General features: G+C 34.8%; 1 protein-coding gene across 7 annotated transcripts in view; it reads left to right on the forward strand.

Annotated features, from left to right (window-relative positions):
- The window catches only part of LOC121380990 (transcriptional activator protein Pur-beta-like), a 61,440-nt gene extending 44,845 nt beyond the window's left edge, over nt 1-16,595 (forward strand). For 4 of the 7 annotated variants that reach the window (XM_041510052.1, XM_041510051.1, XM_041510053.1 and 1 more), the window contains 3 exons: nt 1,381-1,487; nt 8,810-8,854; nt 11,441-16,595. In XM_041510052.1, the coding sequence (XP_041365986.1) occupies nt 1,381-1,487; nt 8,810-8,854; nt 11,441-11,551 (263 nt within the window). In that variant the 3' untranslated portion in view covers nt 11,552-16,595. The remainder of the gene's footprint in view (nt 1-1,380; nt 1,488-8,809; nt 8,855-11,440) is intronic. The other 3 variants (XM_041510055.1, XM_041510056.1, XM_041510057.1) reach the window with 1 other exon arrangement.
- Nucleotides 16,596-17,671: the final 1,076 nt, after the last annotated feature.

Consider the following 17,671-nt stretch of genomic DNA (forward strand, 5'->3'; position numbering starts at 1 on the left):
GTCTCTCTGTCCCAAATATAGTTTTGCCAGACGTTTTTTTTCGCAATGTCTCAAGATATTGATCTAAAATTTTATGTATGGATTTATCATGTAGAGTTACAGATAAGTTTGGCCTTCATGCGGGTATACCCATTTTTGACGAGAGGTATGGCCAAAATCATGTTAAAGGGGAACTAAACTCAAATATGAACCGTATGTGTTGGAAAAACGCATACCTGGACCACCAATACATACTGACACTTTAACAAATGAAAAACATAATTTTAGAGTTAATAAAAAAAACAAAGCTGATTATTTCTGCTACAGGTAACTTGGGGCAGCCATTTTCTTGTTTTCATTGAAAAGTGACATCAGCTCCTACCAACTCCTGTATGCACAGTGTAAACAAACGCAGTAATTTACGACACGGCACTTCCACTTTCATCAACCTGACTTGTAACAGAACATAAATGACTTGATAATATAATAAACTATTTAACTAAATATATTTCAGTTTGCTTTAATTAAGGAAATGGGGTTATAATATTTTGCTCTCTTAAAAAATATAAAAGCATACTATTAGGTCTTTTGGTAGGGTACGCTGGAGCAAAAAATGACCACTTGTAATACCCAAGTGATAATGTTCTTTTCTTTGGGACTACATAATTGGTCAGTGATTTTAGATGGGGAAAGTACTTAATCAAGAGTTTTACAGAATTATTTACAGTAATAAAGCATGACGGCTGATAAGGTCTAATACCATTGTCTACCTATCAAATATACACCTGCCAATCAGGAATCACAGGTGGAGGCCACTGAAAGTATAGACTAATTGACTAAAAAACCCACTCCATTTATCATTTCAGTACATAGGTTAATGTACTGACAAAACATAATTGTTATTTCGACACTTTGACCATGGTGGTTTATTTTGTATTGTAAAATAATATATACTTATTGCTGGTTTAGTGGGATGGATATTATTACAGAACATTGCGCAAAAATCAGGTATGTTTGTTTCTTTAGTTCTAAGACTAATTCCTGATGTGAGGCGTTAAATATTACGTGACACGTTAAATATTACGTAACCACCAGCTCTCCAGAGGGTGTAAACACTAGGATGTTATATATAATAGCCGTCACATTTAACCGTTTTATTAATTAAATATAATAATATTAATTAGTAATGTGCATTATATATTGTTGAATATGCATACCAGTCCAAAAGCCTTGCACGAGCATTCCTTTAAGACTTTTCATGGGAATTGTTTTAACTGTCAAAAATATAATTTATACATGTTATAGCCCATGAACTTAGGAGATCTGTGGGGCCCAGACATTTATTGCTTTGGTAGTATTCTATATTACACTAGCATATAACCAAATTGTTCTCAATTTCAGAGCCTCAAAGTGAATTGCCTGAAAGTCGATCAATGCGAGTAGAAAACAAGATGTTCTATTTTGATGTTGGTTCGAACAGACGAGGAGTTTACATGCGAGTATCGGAGGTAGGACAGGGTGTGACATGGGTTCATTTTAATTACCTCTTACGTACAAGATGTGGGGTACAGATTGTCTCTCAACAATTCTGTCGGAGGTAGAACAGGGTGTGACATGGGTTCATTTTAATTACGTCTTGCATACAAGTTATGGGGTACAGATTGTCTCTCAACAATTCTATCGGAGGTAGAACAGGGTGTGACATGGGTTCATTTTAATTACCTCTTTGCGTACAAGATATTGGGTACAGATTGTCTCTCAACAATTCTATCGGAGGTAGAACAGGGTGTGACATGGGTTCATTTTAATTACCTCTTGCGTACAAGGTATGGGGTACAGATTGTCTCAACAATTCTATTGGAGGTAAAACAGGGTGTGACATGGGTTCATTTTAATTACCTCTTGCGTACAAGGTATGGGGTTCAGATTGTCTCTCAACAATTCTATCGGAGGTAGAACAGGGTGTGACATGGGTTCATTTTAATTACCTCTTGCGTACAAGATATAGGGTACAGATTGTCTCTCAATAATTCTCTGAAGTTAAGTTTTTTAATACTTTTTTCACCAAACTAGTAAATAATTTTGCATTATATTTGCATTAAAAGATTTCCAGAAAAGCCACCAAAAATTTAGTAAAACAAGTATAGCATCATCACTCTTCTGTAGCATTACATCCCTTGGTGGTAGCCGGTTCTTTTTCTTACAATTCCTGTCCTTATGGTTTGATACGAACAATTGCATGTTCACCTAATCACTCGCTGGTATCACTGATTTATTTTATTCAAAATTACTGTGAACTTGACACAGAGCACTTGCTCTCCTTTATAATTTCAGGTCAGCAGTTTACTGCTTACCAATGATTTTCAAACCATAAGTATTGCAATTCGGTAATAGATACCCAATAACCGCTGATGCAAACAACGTGCTGGGGTTATGTTAAAAATTCCTTTCCTTTCGATTTCATTTCCTGGGGTTTTCTGTACCATTAACTGATGATCATCTCCCATTGGTTCTGGGCCTTTTTTCAAGTTTATCCTTGCTCCAACCAGTGTTCTACAAATAATATAGAAAAGGCTAGAATATGTGCTGTTATTTTTATTATTTTTGAGTCTTATAATGCAAGTGCTTAATTTTTATTATTTTTAAGTCTTGTAAATGCAATAAGAATGAAATGCTTGGTGCGTTAAGTTGTCTTCCTTAATTTAACTGACCTATTGGAAGAAATTTATTAATAAAACTGAAAAGAAAATGGAATCATGGTTGAACAAGAATGCTTACTTGATGGAACCCCCGTCTCCAGATACAAATACATATATAGTCCCAAATTTGTTTTTCTGGTAGAAATTTTGTTCATAAACTAACATCATTGTCAACTTTGAAATGCACCAAAGGTAGTATTATAAATCTGAGATAACTTATTAAAAGTGTGTATATTATTCTACACACATTTATAAGACTTATTCCTCGCGTCCCCATACGGTGCCTTCAGAATTAGCAACCATCATCTGATTTTCTAAGACTGATCAGGTGAGCGTCGTACATGTAGGTCCAGTGGGCCTTTTGTTCTTTATCACAGGTCATCTTCATTGTCCATTTCATTTTGTCATCATTATATCCTCGTCATGCTTCCTTTTGGTCATTTGTTTTGCTGCATTATTTTCTTTCACAGCTTCTCAAGTCTGTAATACCATGCTCTATAAAGATAAACTTTGGTCTGTAATACTATGCTTTATAAAGATAAAATTTGGTCTGTAGTACCATGCTAAAAAAAGATAAAATTTGGTCTGTAATACCATGCTCTGTAAAGATAAAATTTGGTCTGTTGTACCATGTTCTATAAAGAAAAAATTTGGGTTGAGGTTTATAGGAAAGCTGCAGGATATTATTAGTTAAGGTATACCATATTTTCTGGCTTATCCCATACATTACCATTGTTGAGAACTGTGTTTTACAAAATTATATCTGTTTAGGAATGTTTATGGGTTTTGGGTGGGTGTGGAATGAAAAGAAATTCCTTTTAAATTTATCCCGATGTGTGTCAGGTGGAGAGTTAAAAGAAACTTGTCTTTAAAACAATACACAGTGTTTAATTTGGAATATTGTTTGTGAGCAAGTGACTTCTATATACAGCTTTAAATTTTGCAAGTGTATTTAAGCTGTTTATATATGCAGAAATGACAGTATTACTAAACCCATAATGGTTACAAAGGATTTTTTCAAATCCTCCTGAAGTAGGGTGGGCACTAGATCAATGGGTAGAGTACTTGGCTGAGGACCTTTGGTTGTAGGATCAAACCCACTTAGTGCATTCATTCTCTGATTATTATGGGATCGATCCCCATCGGTGGTGGACCCATTGTGTTATTTCTCGTTCCAGCCAGTGCTCCACAACAGGTGTAACAAAGGCCGTGGTATGTACTATCCTGTCTGTGGGATGGTATATATAAAAGATCCCTTGATGCCAATCGAAAAGAGTAGCCCATGAAGTGGCAACAGCGGGTTAACTGTCCGTCGTGAGACGGATTTCCGTCGTCAGAGAAATTGTGGAAAAAAAAATTTCAGTCAGGTTTTTTTTTTTTTTTTTTAAATGAGAATCACTTCGGCCGTTTTCGGTTTCCGTAATGTCAACCCGATCGCTTCGGACGTTTTCTTTGCCCCACTGACCCCCTTTAGGGACCCATTCCAGGGTATAAACTACTATACATTTTGGGGCCGGTGAACGGCCCCATTCCCCTAACGTAAATTCCCAATCCAATATCAAACTTTTCCCCAATTAGACCCTTCAACCCAACAGTTTCCCAATAAAGATTCCCAAAGTTGCTCTTATCGTGGACACTTGAACTCATAAAAATGTTTACAAATTTAGCTAATTGTATTTTTTTTTTTTAAATGACATCGAAAAAGTTTCGTTTTGGTTTTCCGATCGATTATGAACATGTGACGAACAACTCTGACCTGGATATGCAAATTAGGTGTATCCTGTTTTGATACAGTCTGTTGTATCGTAGTTTTTAGTAATAATGCCTACATTGTCTGATATAATATATTTTTGGTAGAAGAATATAACTTTTTGTTTTAATCCATCCATTTGCGTTAACACATATTTGGGATCTATCGCAACACGTCCAATCCGCTATTTACGGACGTAGAAAGTAAAAGTATTGACTTAATGTGTATCCTGCACTACCATTTGCTGTGCTATTTTAAGCAGACGATCTTATTTTGTAAAAAGGTGTGTACATATGTTTCGTACTTTTTTTCTCAAATATTTTATTATTATTTAAAAAAAAATTAAAATCATGTTTGGTACGTTTTTGTAATTAAACCCCCCTAAAAAAAACACGTTACTACAGTAGTAGTAAATTAAGTGAAAAAAAACCCCATAATTTAAATGTGCTACTCATTCCCTTTGAAGTAATGGCCGTACCCGATGTCACACCATGTGACGAACAGCACGTGCGAGTTTGAACACTGTTACAATGTAATAGTTCTGCTGGGAGATTATTAGATTGCATATTATAGATATTGAGACTTAATAAAATTGATCCGGTGAAAAATTAACATTTACCGACCAGCGGTATGTTACTTCTTTATTATTTACGATTGAATAATGGGGTCATTCGAGAACTACTCAACGTGCACTAAGGAGAGTAGGAATTATGGGATGTGTGACAAAACGTAATTGGGGGGGGAGGGTGTTATTGTGCAACGTAATGTTAATTAATAAAGTATGCAACCAGTCATTGCCGTTTTATTTTAACATATATGTATTACTAAAGACCCCAAAGTAAAATATGACATGGTTACAAAACGTTACACGAGCGAGAGGGGTATTAAAACTGCAAGATTTTGCGTTACGTATTGTTAAATGGACACAGAGATAACAGAGGACTATTCAACGTTAGCGTAATGCAGTATCAGACATTGGCTTTTACCCCAATTTTTAACGACCATAATGAATTTGCGATAAGACTACGGCGACCCGATGTAAATGTATTTGAATATTTGATTTGCCGTCCATTAGCTGACGGTCTAGCCTAAATAAATAATATCAAGTAATAATGCAAACTTTAAAAAAAATGTCCGTAGCTTGTGAAAGAACACCCCAGCATTGTTAAATAAAATATTTCCTTCCTTCCTTCTCTGATTATTATCTTTTTAAAGGGTGGTCTTTTAGCACTGTTGTTAACTAACTGTTCTGATGTGTAGACTCACTAGGGAATGTTGTAGGGATGACCCAGAATCTGACATTGTTTCTGGGGAAGGAGTGTGAAGCTCAGTCGGTAGAGCACACGCCTCGGATGCTTGGGTCATAGGATCACACACTCATTGAACCCATTCTTTGCTCATCCCGGCCAGTGCCCCACGACTGGTAAATCCGAGGTCATGGTATGTGCTGTCTTGTTTCTGGGAAAGTGCATATAAAAGTTCCCTTGCTGCCAATGGAAAAATGTATTAGGTTTCCTTTAAGGCTAAATGTCAGAATTATTAAATGTTCGACATCCAACAGCTGATGATATATACTACTCAAAAGAATTTAAGGGTCAAAAATTTATAACCAAATAAGTTTCAGAGTGCTGAAGGCCTGGGAGAACCAACGGCCGGATAATCTCATTCCGATAGCGGATTCCATTCAGATTGCCATCCACCACATAGAGGGGGGTCCTGTGGTGGATAGAGATGCCGCCCCACACCATGACGCTGCCACCACCAAACCGGTGACGTTGTCTAACGTTAACGTCAGCGAAGCGCTCCCCAGGACGTCTGTAGACACGAACCCGACCGTCGTTAAACTGGAGACTAAACCTGGACTCATCAGTGAACATCACTCAACCCCACTGAGCACGTTGCCACCGCAGATGAAGCAGGCACCAGTGACGTCTGGCCGTTCTGTGACGTGGTAGGAGTGGTGGTCGAACAGCCTGGCGACGGCAGCGTAGATTATTGGCTCTCAGACGATTGCGTATGGTTTGATCAGACACTCGAGTTCCATTCGCTGTCCGCAGATTGTCACATAATCGGCGTACAGTGGTTGTGCATTGACGTAGAGCCATATTGGTGATGTAGCAGTCCTCTCTATTTGTAGTGCTTCGGGGTCTTCCCGAACGTGGACGATTTCGAACAGAATTCGTTGCTTGGTACCGTTGCCACAGTCGGCCAACGACACTCTGACTGACACTAAGTCTCAGAGCAACATTTCTTTGCGTATTGCCATCCTGAAGCCAAGCAATAGCCCTTCCTCGATCTTCGATAGTCGGATGAAGTCGTACCATTGTCGAATTTGGAGTGTGCACCGGACACGAACGCAAGCTCCCAATTATACGGAAATTCAGCATTGGGAACATGGAATATACGTGCAAAGCGTGCAAATGAAGCGCTTTGTGAAAAAGCAAGTTATGGGCACTTAGCAGACCTTTCGCTTTCGCCCTAATTTACGTGCAAATGTAAGCATGTTTTCGCCATTAGAACTAGTCGACAGTGTCAATGACAGTGGATTTTAATTCATTTATGGGTTGCTTAGACCCACTTTCGTCAAAATGCATGACATTATGGTCTAGCTAATATAATTGACATTCAGAAAATAATGTCGAAAATATCGTCTGACCCTTAAATTCTTTTGAGTAGTATATAAATCAATATGCTCTAAAGGTGTCGTTAAATAAAATAAATTTTAACTTTGGGCCTGGGGTAAACACAGTGAGGAGAATAAAATAATATGTTAGCATTTATTGAGATTTAAAAAAATTTTTTTTTACACATCTGTATTGTGAAATAAATTCTGTACACATCTGTATTGTGAATAACAAAACATTTGTTTTGTTCAGATTTTAAACCATTGTGGTCAGTTTGGAGTCGCTACATATTCAGGTTAATTTGGGATGTACCAGCACATTACTGAGTGGGTGAGGTGCATTAAGTCATGGGTAAACCTGTTGTGGATTCATCAGTTGGTATTTATCCTGCCTACAGGCGAGATGTAGCCCAGTGGTAAAGCACTTGCTTGATGTGCGGTTGGTTTGAGATCAATTCCCGTCGGTGGGCCCATTAGGCTATTTCTCGTTCCTACCAGTGCACGACTGGTATATCAAAGACCGTGGTATATACTATCCTGTCTGTGGGATGGTGCATATAAAAGATCCCTTGTTGCTAATAGAAAAATGTAGCAGGTTTCTTCTTTAACACTATATGTCAAAATTGCCAAATGTTTGACATCCAATAGCTGATGATTAATAAATTAGTGTGCTCTAGTGGTGGTGTTAAAACAAACTTCATCATTCATACCTAAGACTGTGGTATGTGTGCTGTATATCTACAGCTGTTGTATGTGCTATCTGTGGGAAAATATTTTCAAATAATAAAGTTAACAGGGTTGGCTTTTTTCTATCAGACTTGCACACAAAACATAGCACCTGATTTTAATTTTTAAAAAGACCCAAAATTTAATATAACAAAAACTACCTAGTCATTTTTTTTATTAGTATAATAAGACTGTAGTGGACTGCTGTGGTAAAGTACTCGGCTGATGCGAGGTCTGTCCAAGATGGATCCCCATCTCTGGGCCCCATTGGGCTATTTCTCATTCCGGCCAGTGCACCACAAGTGGTATATCAAAGGCTGTGGTATGTGCTATCCTGTCTTTGGATCCCTTGCTATATCAATGGAAAAATGTAGTGGGTTTGCTTGAAGACTCAAAATTGGCAAATGTTTGACATCCAATAGCCGATGATTAATAAGTAAATGTGCTCTAGTGATGTCGGGATGTTTTAGTAAAGAAAATAGAATTGTTTAAAACTGGGATATGGAAAATGTATTATTTTAGAGGGGTTGGATTTAGCTCATCGGTTGAGCACTTGCATGTTTGATTGGATTGTAGGAATCAACTACCTCAAAAGACCCATAGGGTTTTTTCCCTGCTCTAACCAGGTATATCAAAGGCCATGGTATGTACTGTCCTGTTTGGGAAAGTGCATATAAAAGATCCCTTGAACATCCAATATCCGATGGATAATTAATGTGGTCTAGCAGTGTCAGTAAACAATTACAAAAATGTAAGCCTTTTTGCCTTTTTAGAATGGTCCAAAAACCAAGTCTCTGAATTCTTGACTTTTTAGAAAAAAACCCACAAAATTCATTTTTTTAAATATGGAGTAGTTTAAAAACTCTTGCCAATTTTGTTTTCCATTATTTGAATTTTAAAATTTGAGGTCAGAAAAATTGTGAAAGACATAAAATTACATGTTTTCAGTAAAAGACCCACCAGTGTTTTTTGGTTGCTGGCGACAGATTGGCATAAAATGTCCAAGGTCTCAAGTTGTAACTCTTTTTTCAGGTGGTCTCTGGGTATGATTCACGGAATTATAGATCGAGTCCTCAGGTAAAACGATTGTCTTCTAGGTGATGTTTTGTGTAATACTAGATTGGTTGGTGTAGCTGTCATCTTTTTTTAACATCTCTCTGAAGCCTTACCTGAGTATTTACATAGAGATTCTTTTTTATTGCGGGCACCTGTCATGGTAATACAGACAGAGCTGTTCTCTTTTTCAGTTTCGCACTTTTCCTGCTTTTTGTACTCCCCATTTGTTTGGTTTTTTGGGAGGTTTTGGTTTTGTTTATTGGTTGTTTTTTTTCCCTCTCCCCTTGTTTTTTATCATCATAATAATCATAATCCTTCATTAAAATCATAATCATTCTCATTGTCATTTGTCTTCACAGTCATCATTGTTTGTTAGTAATAATAGATAAGAGGAGTAAAATGCAAACATAATTGTATCATATTTGTTTTAAAAAAAAAATGTATACAGCTTTGTATCTGGATGCTTCACATTACTTCAGTTATCCTTTTAAAAAGAATTTATCCTACTACCATTAAAACAATTCTGTTCTTCAATTTGTAGGCACAGACAGAAGTATTTTTATGAATCTGTTATCACTTAAATTTTGTATTTAAATGTCCAACCCTGATTCATGCATGTGCATGTCTATATGGCTCATGTGAACAAATGAAGAGCTAAATTAATCAATGGGCATGCTTCTCTCTGTCATTTTTAATGATAAACAATGTTGCCCATTTCTTAGTCATTTGAAAGTAATTTTTCTCAAAATTTAAAAGTGGAGGCAGTGTTGACATGCTCCTAACAGCCTGATTACTGAACAACATTGATGAAAATCAGAAAAATGGCTAAAGGTTTGGAGGCAAAGACTAGTTATAAAAAGTAAACAGTGGTTACCTTCAGTTTTTAGTTAAAATGTTTTGTCTTTCAAGAAATGGATATTTGGATCTGGTTAGGACTTAGGAGATAACCACATGAAAATTTTAGATTTAAACTGAATCGTTTTTCTACAGAATTAACTGTATATTTGGCGTTTTTTGAAAAAAATACCTGACTACAATCTAACTGTAGACCCTTGAATCGTCAACTTCGCCTGTTCCAATTGCTAATGACATCACTTTCTACCCCGTCGTTAGCTTTCCAGGGTGTTATTTTCATTTGATCCCGAAAAAAGAATGTAATTAACCAATCACAATACAGAACACACTCCAGTCAGTTTACAATATAGATTGAATACTAGTGTACGGTAAATCAATGTGCTTTAGTCGTGTTGTTAAACAAAATAAACAAACTTAACTTTTCGGGTTTTTTGTTAGTTTGAGATGTTTATTAAAGCTTATGAGATTATTTTTATATCAGATGTGAATGATCCACAAAATATGCAAATGGTCGATATAAAGTGGTTGAGAGTTTCCTCTTCTTTTTTTTTATTCTTTTTTTTTTTTTTTTTTTTTTTTATTTCATTGGCCAGATTTATGATTTAAGGTTAAGTGATTGTGTTAAGCAATTAAAAATGTTAGAAGAAAATTTGTCCTTTGCTTTTCTTAATGTTTACTAACAACTGACTAAATATGTGTTGTGTGGAAGACAAGGTACCAAAAATATTGTGGCTTCCAGAAAAGTTATAAAAATGATAGCTCGATCATTTGAATGTAGGAAACTTTATTATTATTATTATTATTTATCTCTAAACTTTAAAACATGCATTTTTGTGAAAGTCAGTTCAGATACAAGATTGGTTTTCTTGCAGAAGGAACTACTGGGCTTTTCCATTCTTGCTTACATAGAAACAAGTGCTGCTCCAGCCTGAACAAACATTTAAAAATAAACTGAATCCCTTCTTTTCTTCTACCATCAATCAATATATACATGTACATGTACTTTGTACCTTTTTTCATTATCTTAAATGGACTGTCTTTGCAGCCATTGTAAGATGTTTCCGACTGATTCAGCATTTTTCTTGTTTAGAATACCAGTGTGTTTGCAGTTTTGTGCTAATGATTATAGAAGTCATTTTTCGTTTTACTTTGTGATATGTATTTTTGGGTTAATTTGAAATTATTGAAATATAAAATTTGGGCATCCTACTATAAATATTAGGACAATAAAAAACACCTTGTTTATACAGATGCTGATATTCAAGAAAAGAAAATATTTTGATTAAGTCATCAAAAAGATTGTTAGTCGTAAACATTTTATAGTGGCACCAAAGTCAGGATAATTCTTTTAATTTCAACTTTTAATATAATTTGTACTTTCTTTCAGTGTTTTTTGTTTTTTTAAACTAGTTGAAATGTTACCTGACTTTTATGTTGTGAGTCAACTTTCTAATACAACAAATTAACATTTTAATACAGTTGCTTCACAGAATGTTGAACTTAGACATGTTTATTTGTATTGTATTGTACTTTTCCCCATGGCTCTTTACACTGTGTTTTACATAATTATATAAATTTTATTCTTAATGTAAATAATTTTTGCATATACTTACCTTTTCTGACACCTAATAGTCAATGCATATTTTTGTGCTGGGGTATCATTAAACATTCTTTCATTCATTCATTAAATACTGATTCTTCATGTTAGTTTTTAATTTTTTTAAGTTTCTGTTCCCTTTGCCTATTTTGCAGGTTCGAAATAACTTCCGCACTGCCATCACCATTCCAGAGCGATCTTGGGCCAGGTTTCGTGATGTACTTTCGGAATTCGTTGACCGGCCCGAGAAGAAGGAATCGCAGTAAGGCCAGATCTACTTGCTGTGAACAGCGACCAAAACTGACCTGCTTATGACTTAGGGAATGTGCTTGGTGATGTCCATCGACATGTCTGTATGTGTGTCCTGTATTTGTGGACCTGTGCCTGTTTACAAAGACTGCATATTTTAGCGAACAGTGGGTCCAGATCAGATTTAAACAAAATGCATTTAAAAATGAAAATTTGAAGAAAAAAACACCACAATAATAAAAAGAAATAGAATGTCCACAGTGATGGTAAGAAAGGGAAATATTTATGCCAAGTTAATCTTTTTTGGCCCACTATTTTGTGATACAGTTTTTCTTAAAAAAAGAGAGAGAGAGAGAAAAAGATAAAATGTTAACTGCAGAGTGCATTTTGAGAACTGTTTAAAGAAGCTGAGTATGTCCCATTAAAAAAAATCCTGCCAATCCGATTTGATGAGATAAATTCTAGGCACCATGCATCATTTGCATGATGTGCCTCGGTGGCAGCAAAGCTTGCCTGCAATCATATTCCATTATCATTCTATTAGCTCATCACATGCATTATTATATTTTTTTTTTTTTTTTTTTTTAATATGTGTATTTTTATTTTATTTTATACCATATCATTGGCAATGATCGGAGATGATTATGAAGCACATTTCCTTTGTCCCCTTGTGGCGCGAAGATCCAGCCCCAGCAGTCAGAATATATAACCTATACAGATTCGTGGAAAGTTTTCCGTGATTGTTTTCATCAACAGTTCGGTAGTGATAATTGGTTTTTAATAGTGTGGTTAAGGAGAACAAGGTTTTAAGCTTGTTACACTGTTAGCATCCCTGTTATTTGTTGTTGTTGACTGATGGACTCTGGGATATTGTAAATTATTGTATACAGACAGATTGCGACAACTTATTATACTTATTTTGGGAAGGCTGTACTCGATCCTGTCGCTAATGTGTAAAAAAGCAAAATGGTGGTCGGCTTGTTGTTTTCGTAGAAAATATAACACAAGTAATGCAGCTGCGCACCCCCAGTGGTGGTACTCTAGTTATGTGGTTGTCGAATGCTGCTAAAAACCTTGTTAAAAACGTGTTTTGTTCCAATACTTTGGTACAGCAAGATGGGTACAGAGACAGTTTGTCTGTGTTGGTGTAGGCAATGATTACCGCAAACACAATGCTAAGTAGATGTTAAGGTTAAATAAAAATACTGCATGGGTGTGCTCTGAGATACATTATCTCATGCAGTCGGCTCAGGTACCTGTTAATGGGCCGTTTTATAAAATAAAATAAATGCATTAGATTGCACAAACGAAAGAAAAAACATGGGTTCCCACTTGCATCCCAAGAACCAAAGGCAATCCGGCCGAGCAGCAGAGAAGATTTAGACAGATAAACTGTCTGTGTGCCACATTGCAATGTTTTAGGTTGAGGTGTTGATATTTCTTCACATGGTTTGCCGATAATTGGTCGCAGTATTTATTGTTGTCATGTTATGAATAGTGTACATTTGTGTCATGCATTTGGACATTGGTGAGGTCTTGTTAATGACTATGTGTAACGATGTTTATTGATCGAAAACGGAAATTGTATAGAAGCATGCACAAAAAAATGAGAAGTGGTCCTCTGGGATTAATTATCAGATGTCAGTGATGGGGGAAATAACCTAAGAGAGAGAATCGGAAAAAGAAAAATGTGTCTTGCATAGACATGCATTAAAAAAATAATAATACCCATCATATGTTGTGTGGAGATAGTTACTTTGTTGATTCGTGTAAGATGTTTTGTACATATGTGATAACTATTTAAACAAAAACATTATAATGATAAAAAAAAAATCTTTTTAAAACGGTGACACAGAAAATCGAAACATCATCTCTATTATATGATATAAAATTGCACTTAATTTGACTCTAATTTGAGTGTTTCTTTGCTTTATCATCAGGAAACTGTTTTCATAGCTATGATTCGATACATTTTAATAGGTGTCGTTTCCCATTAAGCAGTTCCATTGTTGTGTCCCTTATTTATTATCTTGAAGAAACTTTAGTGCTAAATAACATGTTCATCTGTTATTTTTTATGTATTTTGTTGACCGCTGTATATTAGAATTTGACAAATGATTTACCCATATTTATCAACAGACCTTAACAGGGACAAATGTCGAGTTCCTTGTGTTGCTAGAGCCTTTTCAAATCCTTATTAGGAAGTTCTATTTATGTGTTGTATTAAGTATTGCACTGGAAGTTTATAATAACTCATTCTTGTTATATGGGGGGGAGGGGTTCTTAAACACTTTTTTTTGTTGTTGTTGTTGCATGCCTTACACAAAATAATTTTGGGCTTCTTGTTATTTTGTGATAATTTATTAACAAAGGAGCTGTGATCTACTGGCTTGTTACGTACTTAGGTGAACTGGATTGGAGACGTTCCTATTTTATGTTGGCTAGCTAAAAAAAATATACTGTAGAGGTGCAGGGTACACAACCCACAATGAGTTGGGTTTTATTACCTTGAATCATAGGTTCTTTTTCTCGTTGAAGGGGCATGATCAACTTGTTGTCATGTTCATGCATTTTAACAGCTGTTCTATTACAAAATTTACAGTTTTTAAAGCCATTTTTAACACTTTGTGCAGTTAAAGTAAAACTAATAAAGTTTCTAATTCTGGTAGCATCAAAGGGTAAGAACTTCAGTACATGTAGATATTAGTGAACATTTCTTCCAAAGGGCTGCATTTGTCTTCTTCCAAACGGCTGCATTTCTAATGCCTTCATCATAATTGTAAGAGGAGATAAAACTTTAAATGTCATTTTATAATGAAAATATGCATCTTATGTTGATGATGCCCTATTAACATTAATATTTTCCCAACAAAACACATAAATGGCAGTCATTTTTCATAATTTTTTGAAAGTTTTTTCAATACCTAATGATGGTTAATTTGTTGGACAGAATGTTTTGTATTACACATCTAAGCCAAAAAGATTAATTTTCACAGAATTGTGAAAAGGAGATTTTATAACTTGTTTTCTTTTTACATGTTTTTTTTGTTTGTTTTTTTGGGGGGGTGGGGGGTGGGGGGCACCAGTTGGGATTGTAAGGCATTTCTGTCTGTAGGGTATATATCTTGTTAAAGATGCTAACATGAGGAGTTTGGGGTCATATATATATATATATGTATATGTATATGTATATGTATATAGAAAGATAGAAAATCTATCTCAAATTATAAAGTATTCTTTATTTTAATTTCAGCTCTGTTTGTGTGACTATTACAGAACAACTAATTACAAAGAGTACCAGCAATTTTATTTCGTTTTATTTATATTTAATAAATTTACCACATACAAGTACATTCAAGCTAATCCACTGGTGCTCGTACATTTTTATATTCTAGAAATAATAATTATTTGGTTCAATGTTTATGCAGATTTATTTATTCTTGTGGCTTTGAATGCTATGTTCTCTTGGGATTTTTTTGGCAACTAGTTTTTGGGTCATTTTATGATGTTCAGTATACATAGATCAGCATCCATCTTTCAAAATAAAATGTCTAGACCACCTTTTATCGGAAGCAATTACAGAAAATCAAATTGTTTCTCTGAATTACTTTGACATTATATTGTTAATATTTTTTTAATTTATAAACATTATTTAAAATAAACATACCAATAGCATGATTATAAGTTTTTGTTATAAAATTGTCAAAAGTTCATTACAAAAGTGGGTTGGTGGATGTAGTAACATTGCTGTGAAAATCATTTTTTATTGTTTGTACCTTTTCTTGGGAAATAGATGTCATTATTTTAAACTTGTTTGCATTATATTCTTATTCCTTCTTCAGAGTACTAAAACAAAAAGTCATTCATTTGGCCTACATCATCTCAGTTGTTTTCCATCATGAAATGCAGTTTAAAATGCATAGCCCAACGAATGTGACTGATATATGTATAATAGTAGATGAAGCAAAATATGAAAGTTTGTACAGTCTTCCTCTTATTTTAGAAAATATTTCTTTCTTTTTTTCTTTTGGCTTCTCTTTTTAATGAAACTTATTGTTAATTTTTAATTTTCTGTTTGGTTTCTGCTGTTAAAAAGTACATATACGGTTATGTTTAACAACTGTATTTTAATTTTAAAACTGAAAAGGGATAGTTCAACATTTTTATAAATTAAAAGCAAATATGCCAGCCATATATGTACCATTTCTCCACACATTATTTTTACCAACCCAAATGTTACCAAGTCACCTGTAAACTAGTACATGTACATTTATTAATTACCATTTTGTTCGCTGCCATTGTGGTTAATTTTTCAATTTCTTTTTTGTTTTTTTTATTTCTAGAGTACAAAGAAACTGAAAAAAATCTGGAAATTTATATAAAATTATATAATGGATTTTTTAAATAAGTAGTAAACACAATGACCTGTTCTTGGTTAATTTAATATTTCTAGTGTTATTTCATACATAAGCAAGTTGTTAGCGTAATATAATTTATATTATATACACTGAACATTTGATCAAAGTGGAGTGATTGTACATATTTTGCTATTTTATATTCTTGACACAAATTTGATTTTCTTCAGAATAATCCAGTGTCATTTGAGATCTTTTGAAGACAGTGTCACAATGACAAAAATTATTAATAGATATATTTGTTTTTGCTTCGTTTCTTTATTGATAGTGCAGTAGGGTTAGTTGTTTGGACCATAAAATGCACAGCAGATACCCTTTCCATGTGATATGTAAAGATGTTGAACCATCCCATTTGTTTTTGTTTTCCCATCCATGATGTATATTTTGGTCAGGCTAAATGTGCTTAACCACCCTCTCCAGAATTGTTTGTTTGTTGAATCCATTTATTAGAAGATTTCTAAGTGCTCCAATAACTGTTAAATAATGAAAGAGTATAGAGAAGCCCAAAGACATTATTTTTTTAGGTAGGTTCTTAGAGGTGTTTCAAGGTTGTAATTGCAGTTTAAGCTGTACAGTACTTTTACTTAATAACAATGGAAACATGTTCTAAAATTGTTGTGCAACCATTAAATCTATACTGTTGACAGCTGTGTCTTTGTTTGTTTTGTTGTACACCTTTTAAGTCTATATTAGTATATTTTTTGTTTCAATATGCTGAAGATTGTTAGGAAATAAAAAAAACTGGCGATAGACTTGGGATTACGGGAAGGCAAGTAAAAATAAAATATGTTTAGTATTGATGTGATCCAGCTAATTTTCTTTACAATTTATAGATTTACATTTTGCCATGTACAATTATTGTACCATCTTCAAAGTCGGTGCTACCCACCAGATAGGTTTACTTGTATTTTTCAGTCAACCGCGTCGTTTTATTTTTTGGGTTTTTTTTAGTAAAATATCGTCATATTATTTGTGAAATGGATCAGAAATTACATTTGTTTTAAAAAAATTCAGTTTTAGATGAAGTGACGTGGTGGCAGTACTCATGACGGAACCGGCCTCGGTGGCGTCATGGTTATGCCATCGGTCTACAGGCTGGTAGGTATTGGGTTCGGATCCCAGTCGAGGCATGGGATTTTTAATCCAGATACTGACTCCAAACCCTGAGTGAGTGCTCCGCAAGGCTCAATGGGTAGGTGTAAACCACTTGCACCGACCAGTGATCCATAACTGGTTCAACAAAGGCCATGGTTTGTGCTATCCTGCCTGTGGGAAGCGCAGATAAAAGATCCCTTGCTGCTAATCGGAAGAGTAGCCCATGTAGTGGCGACAGCGGGTTTCCTCTCAAAATCTGTATGGTCCTTAACCATATGTCTGATGCCATATAACCGTAAATAAAATGTGTTGAGTGCGTCGTTAAAAAAAAAAAAAAATTCTTTTACTCATGACGGGTGCCATCGGTAGGGCAGGATATGGTAACTTTTCACAAACGCCAGATATCATCACCTATTCCAGCGGTTCATGAGTGCTTGTCACAGTTGTACCAATTCTAATGAGCTCTGTCCTGTGCTAAGTTTGATTAAGTAAACTAGTCTATCCCCATCTCTAACTCTGCATGATAAACCTATGTACTAAATTTATGCAAAATATCTTTAGAATTTTTAATTCTGAAAACTATGTCGTCGCGTGAGAGCTAAAACGTCTTTTTTTGCAATTTTGAAA

Source organism: Gigantopelta aegis, chromosome 9 (assembly GCF_016097555.1).
Source record: "Gigantopelta aegis isolate Gae_Host chromosome 9, Gae_host_genome, whole genome shotgun sequence".
Classification (NCBI taxonomy): Eukaryota; Metazoa; Mollusca; class Gastropoda; order Neomphalida; family Peltospiridae; genus Gigantopelta; species Gigantopelta aegis.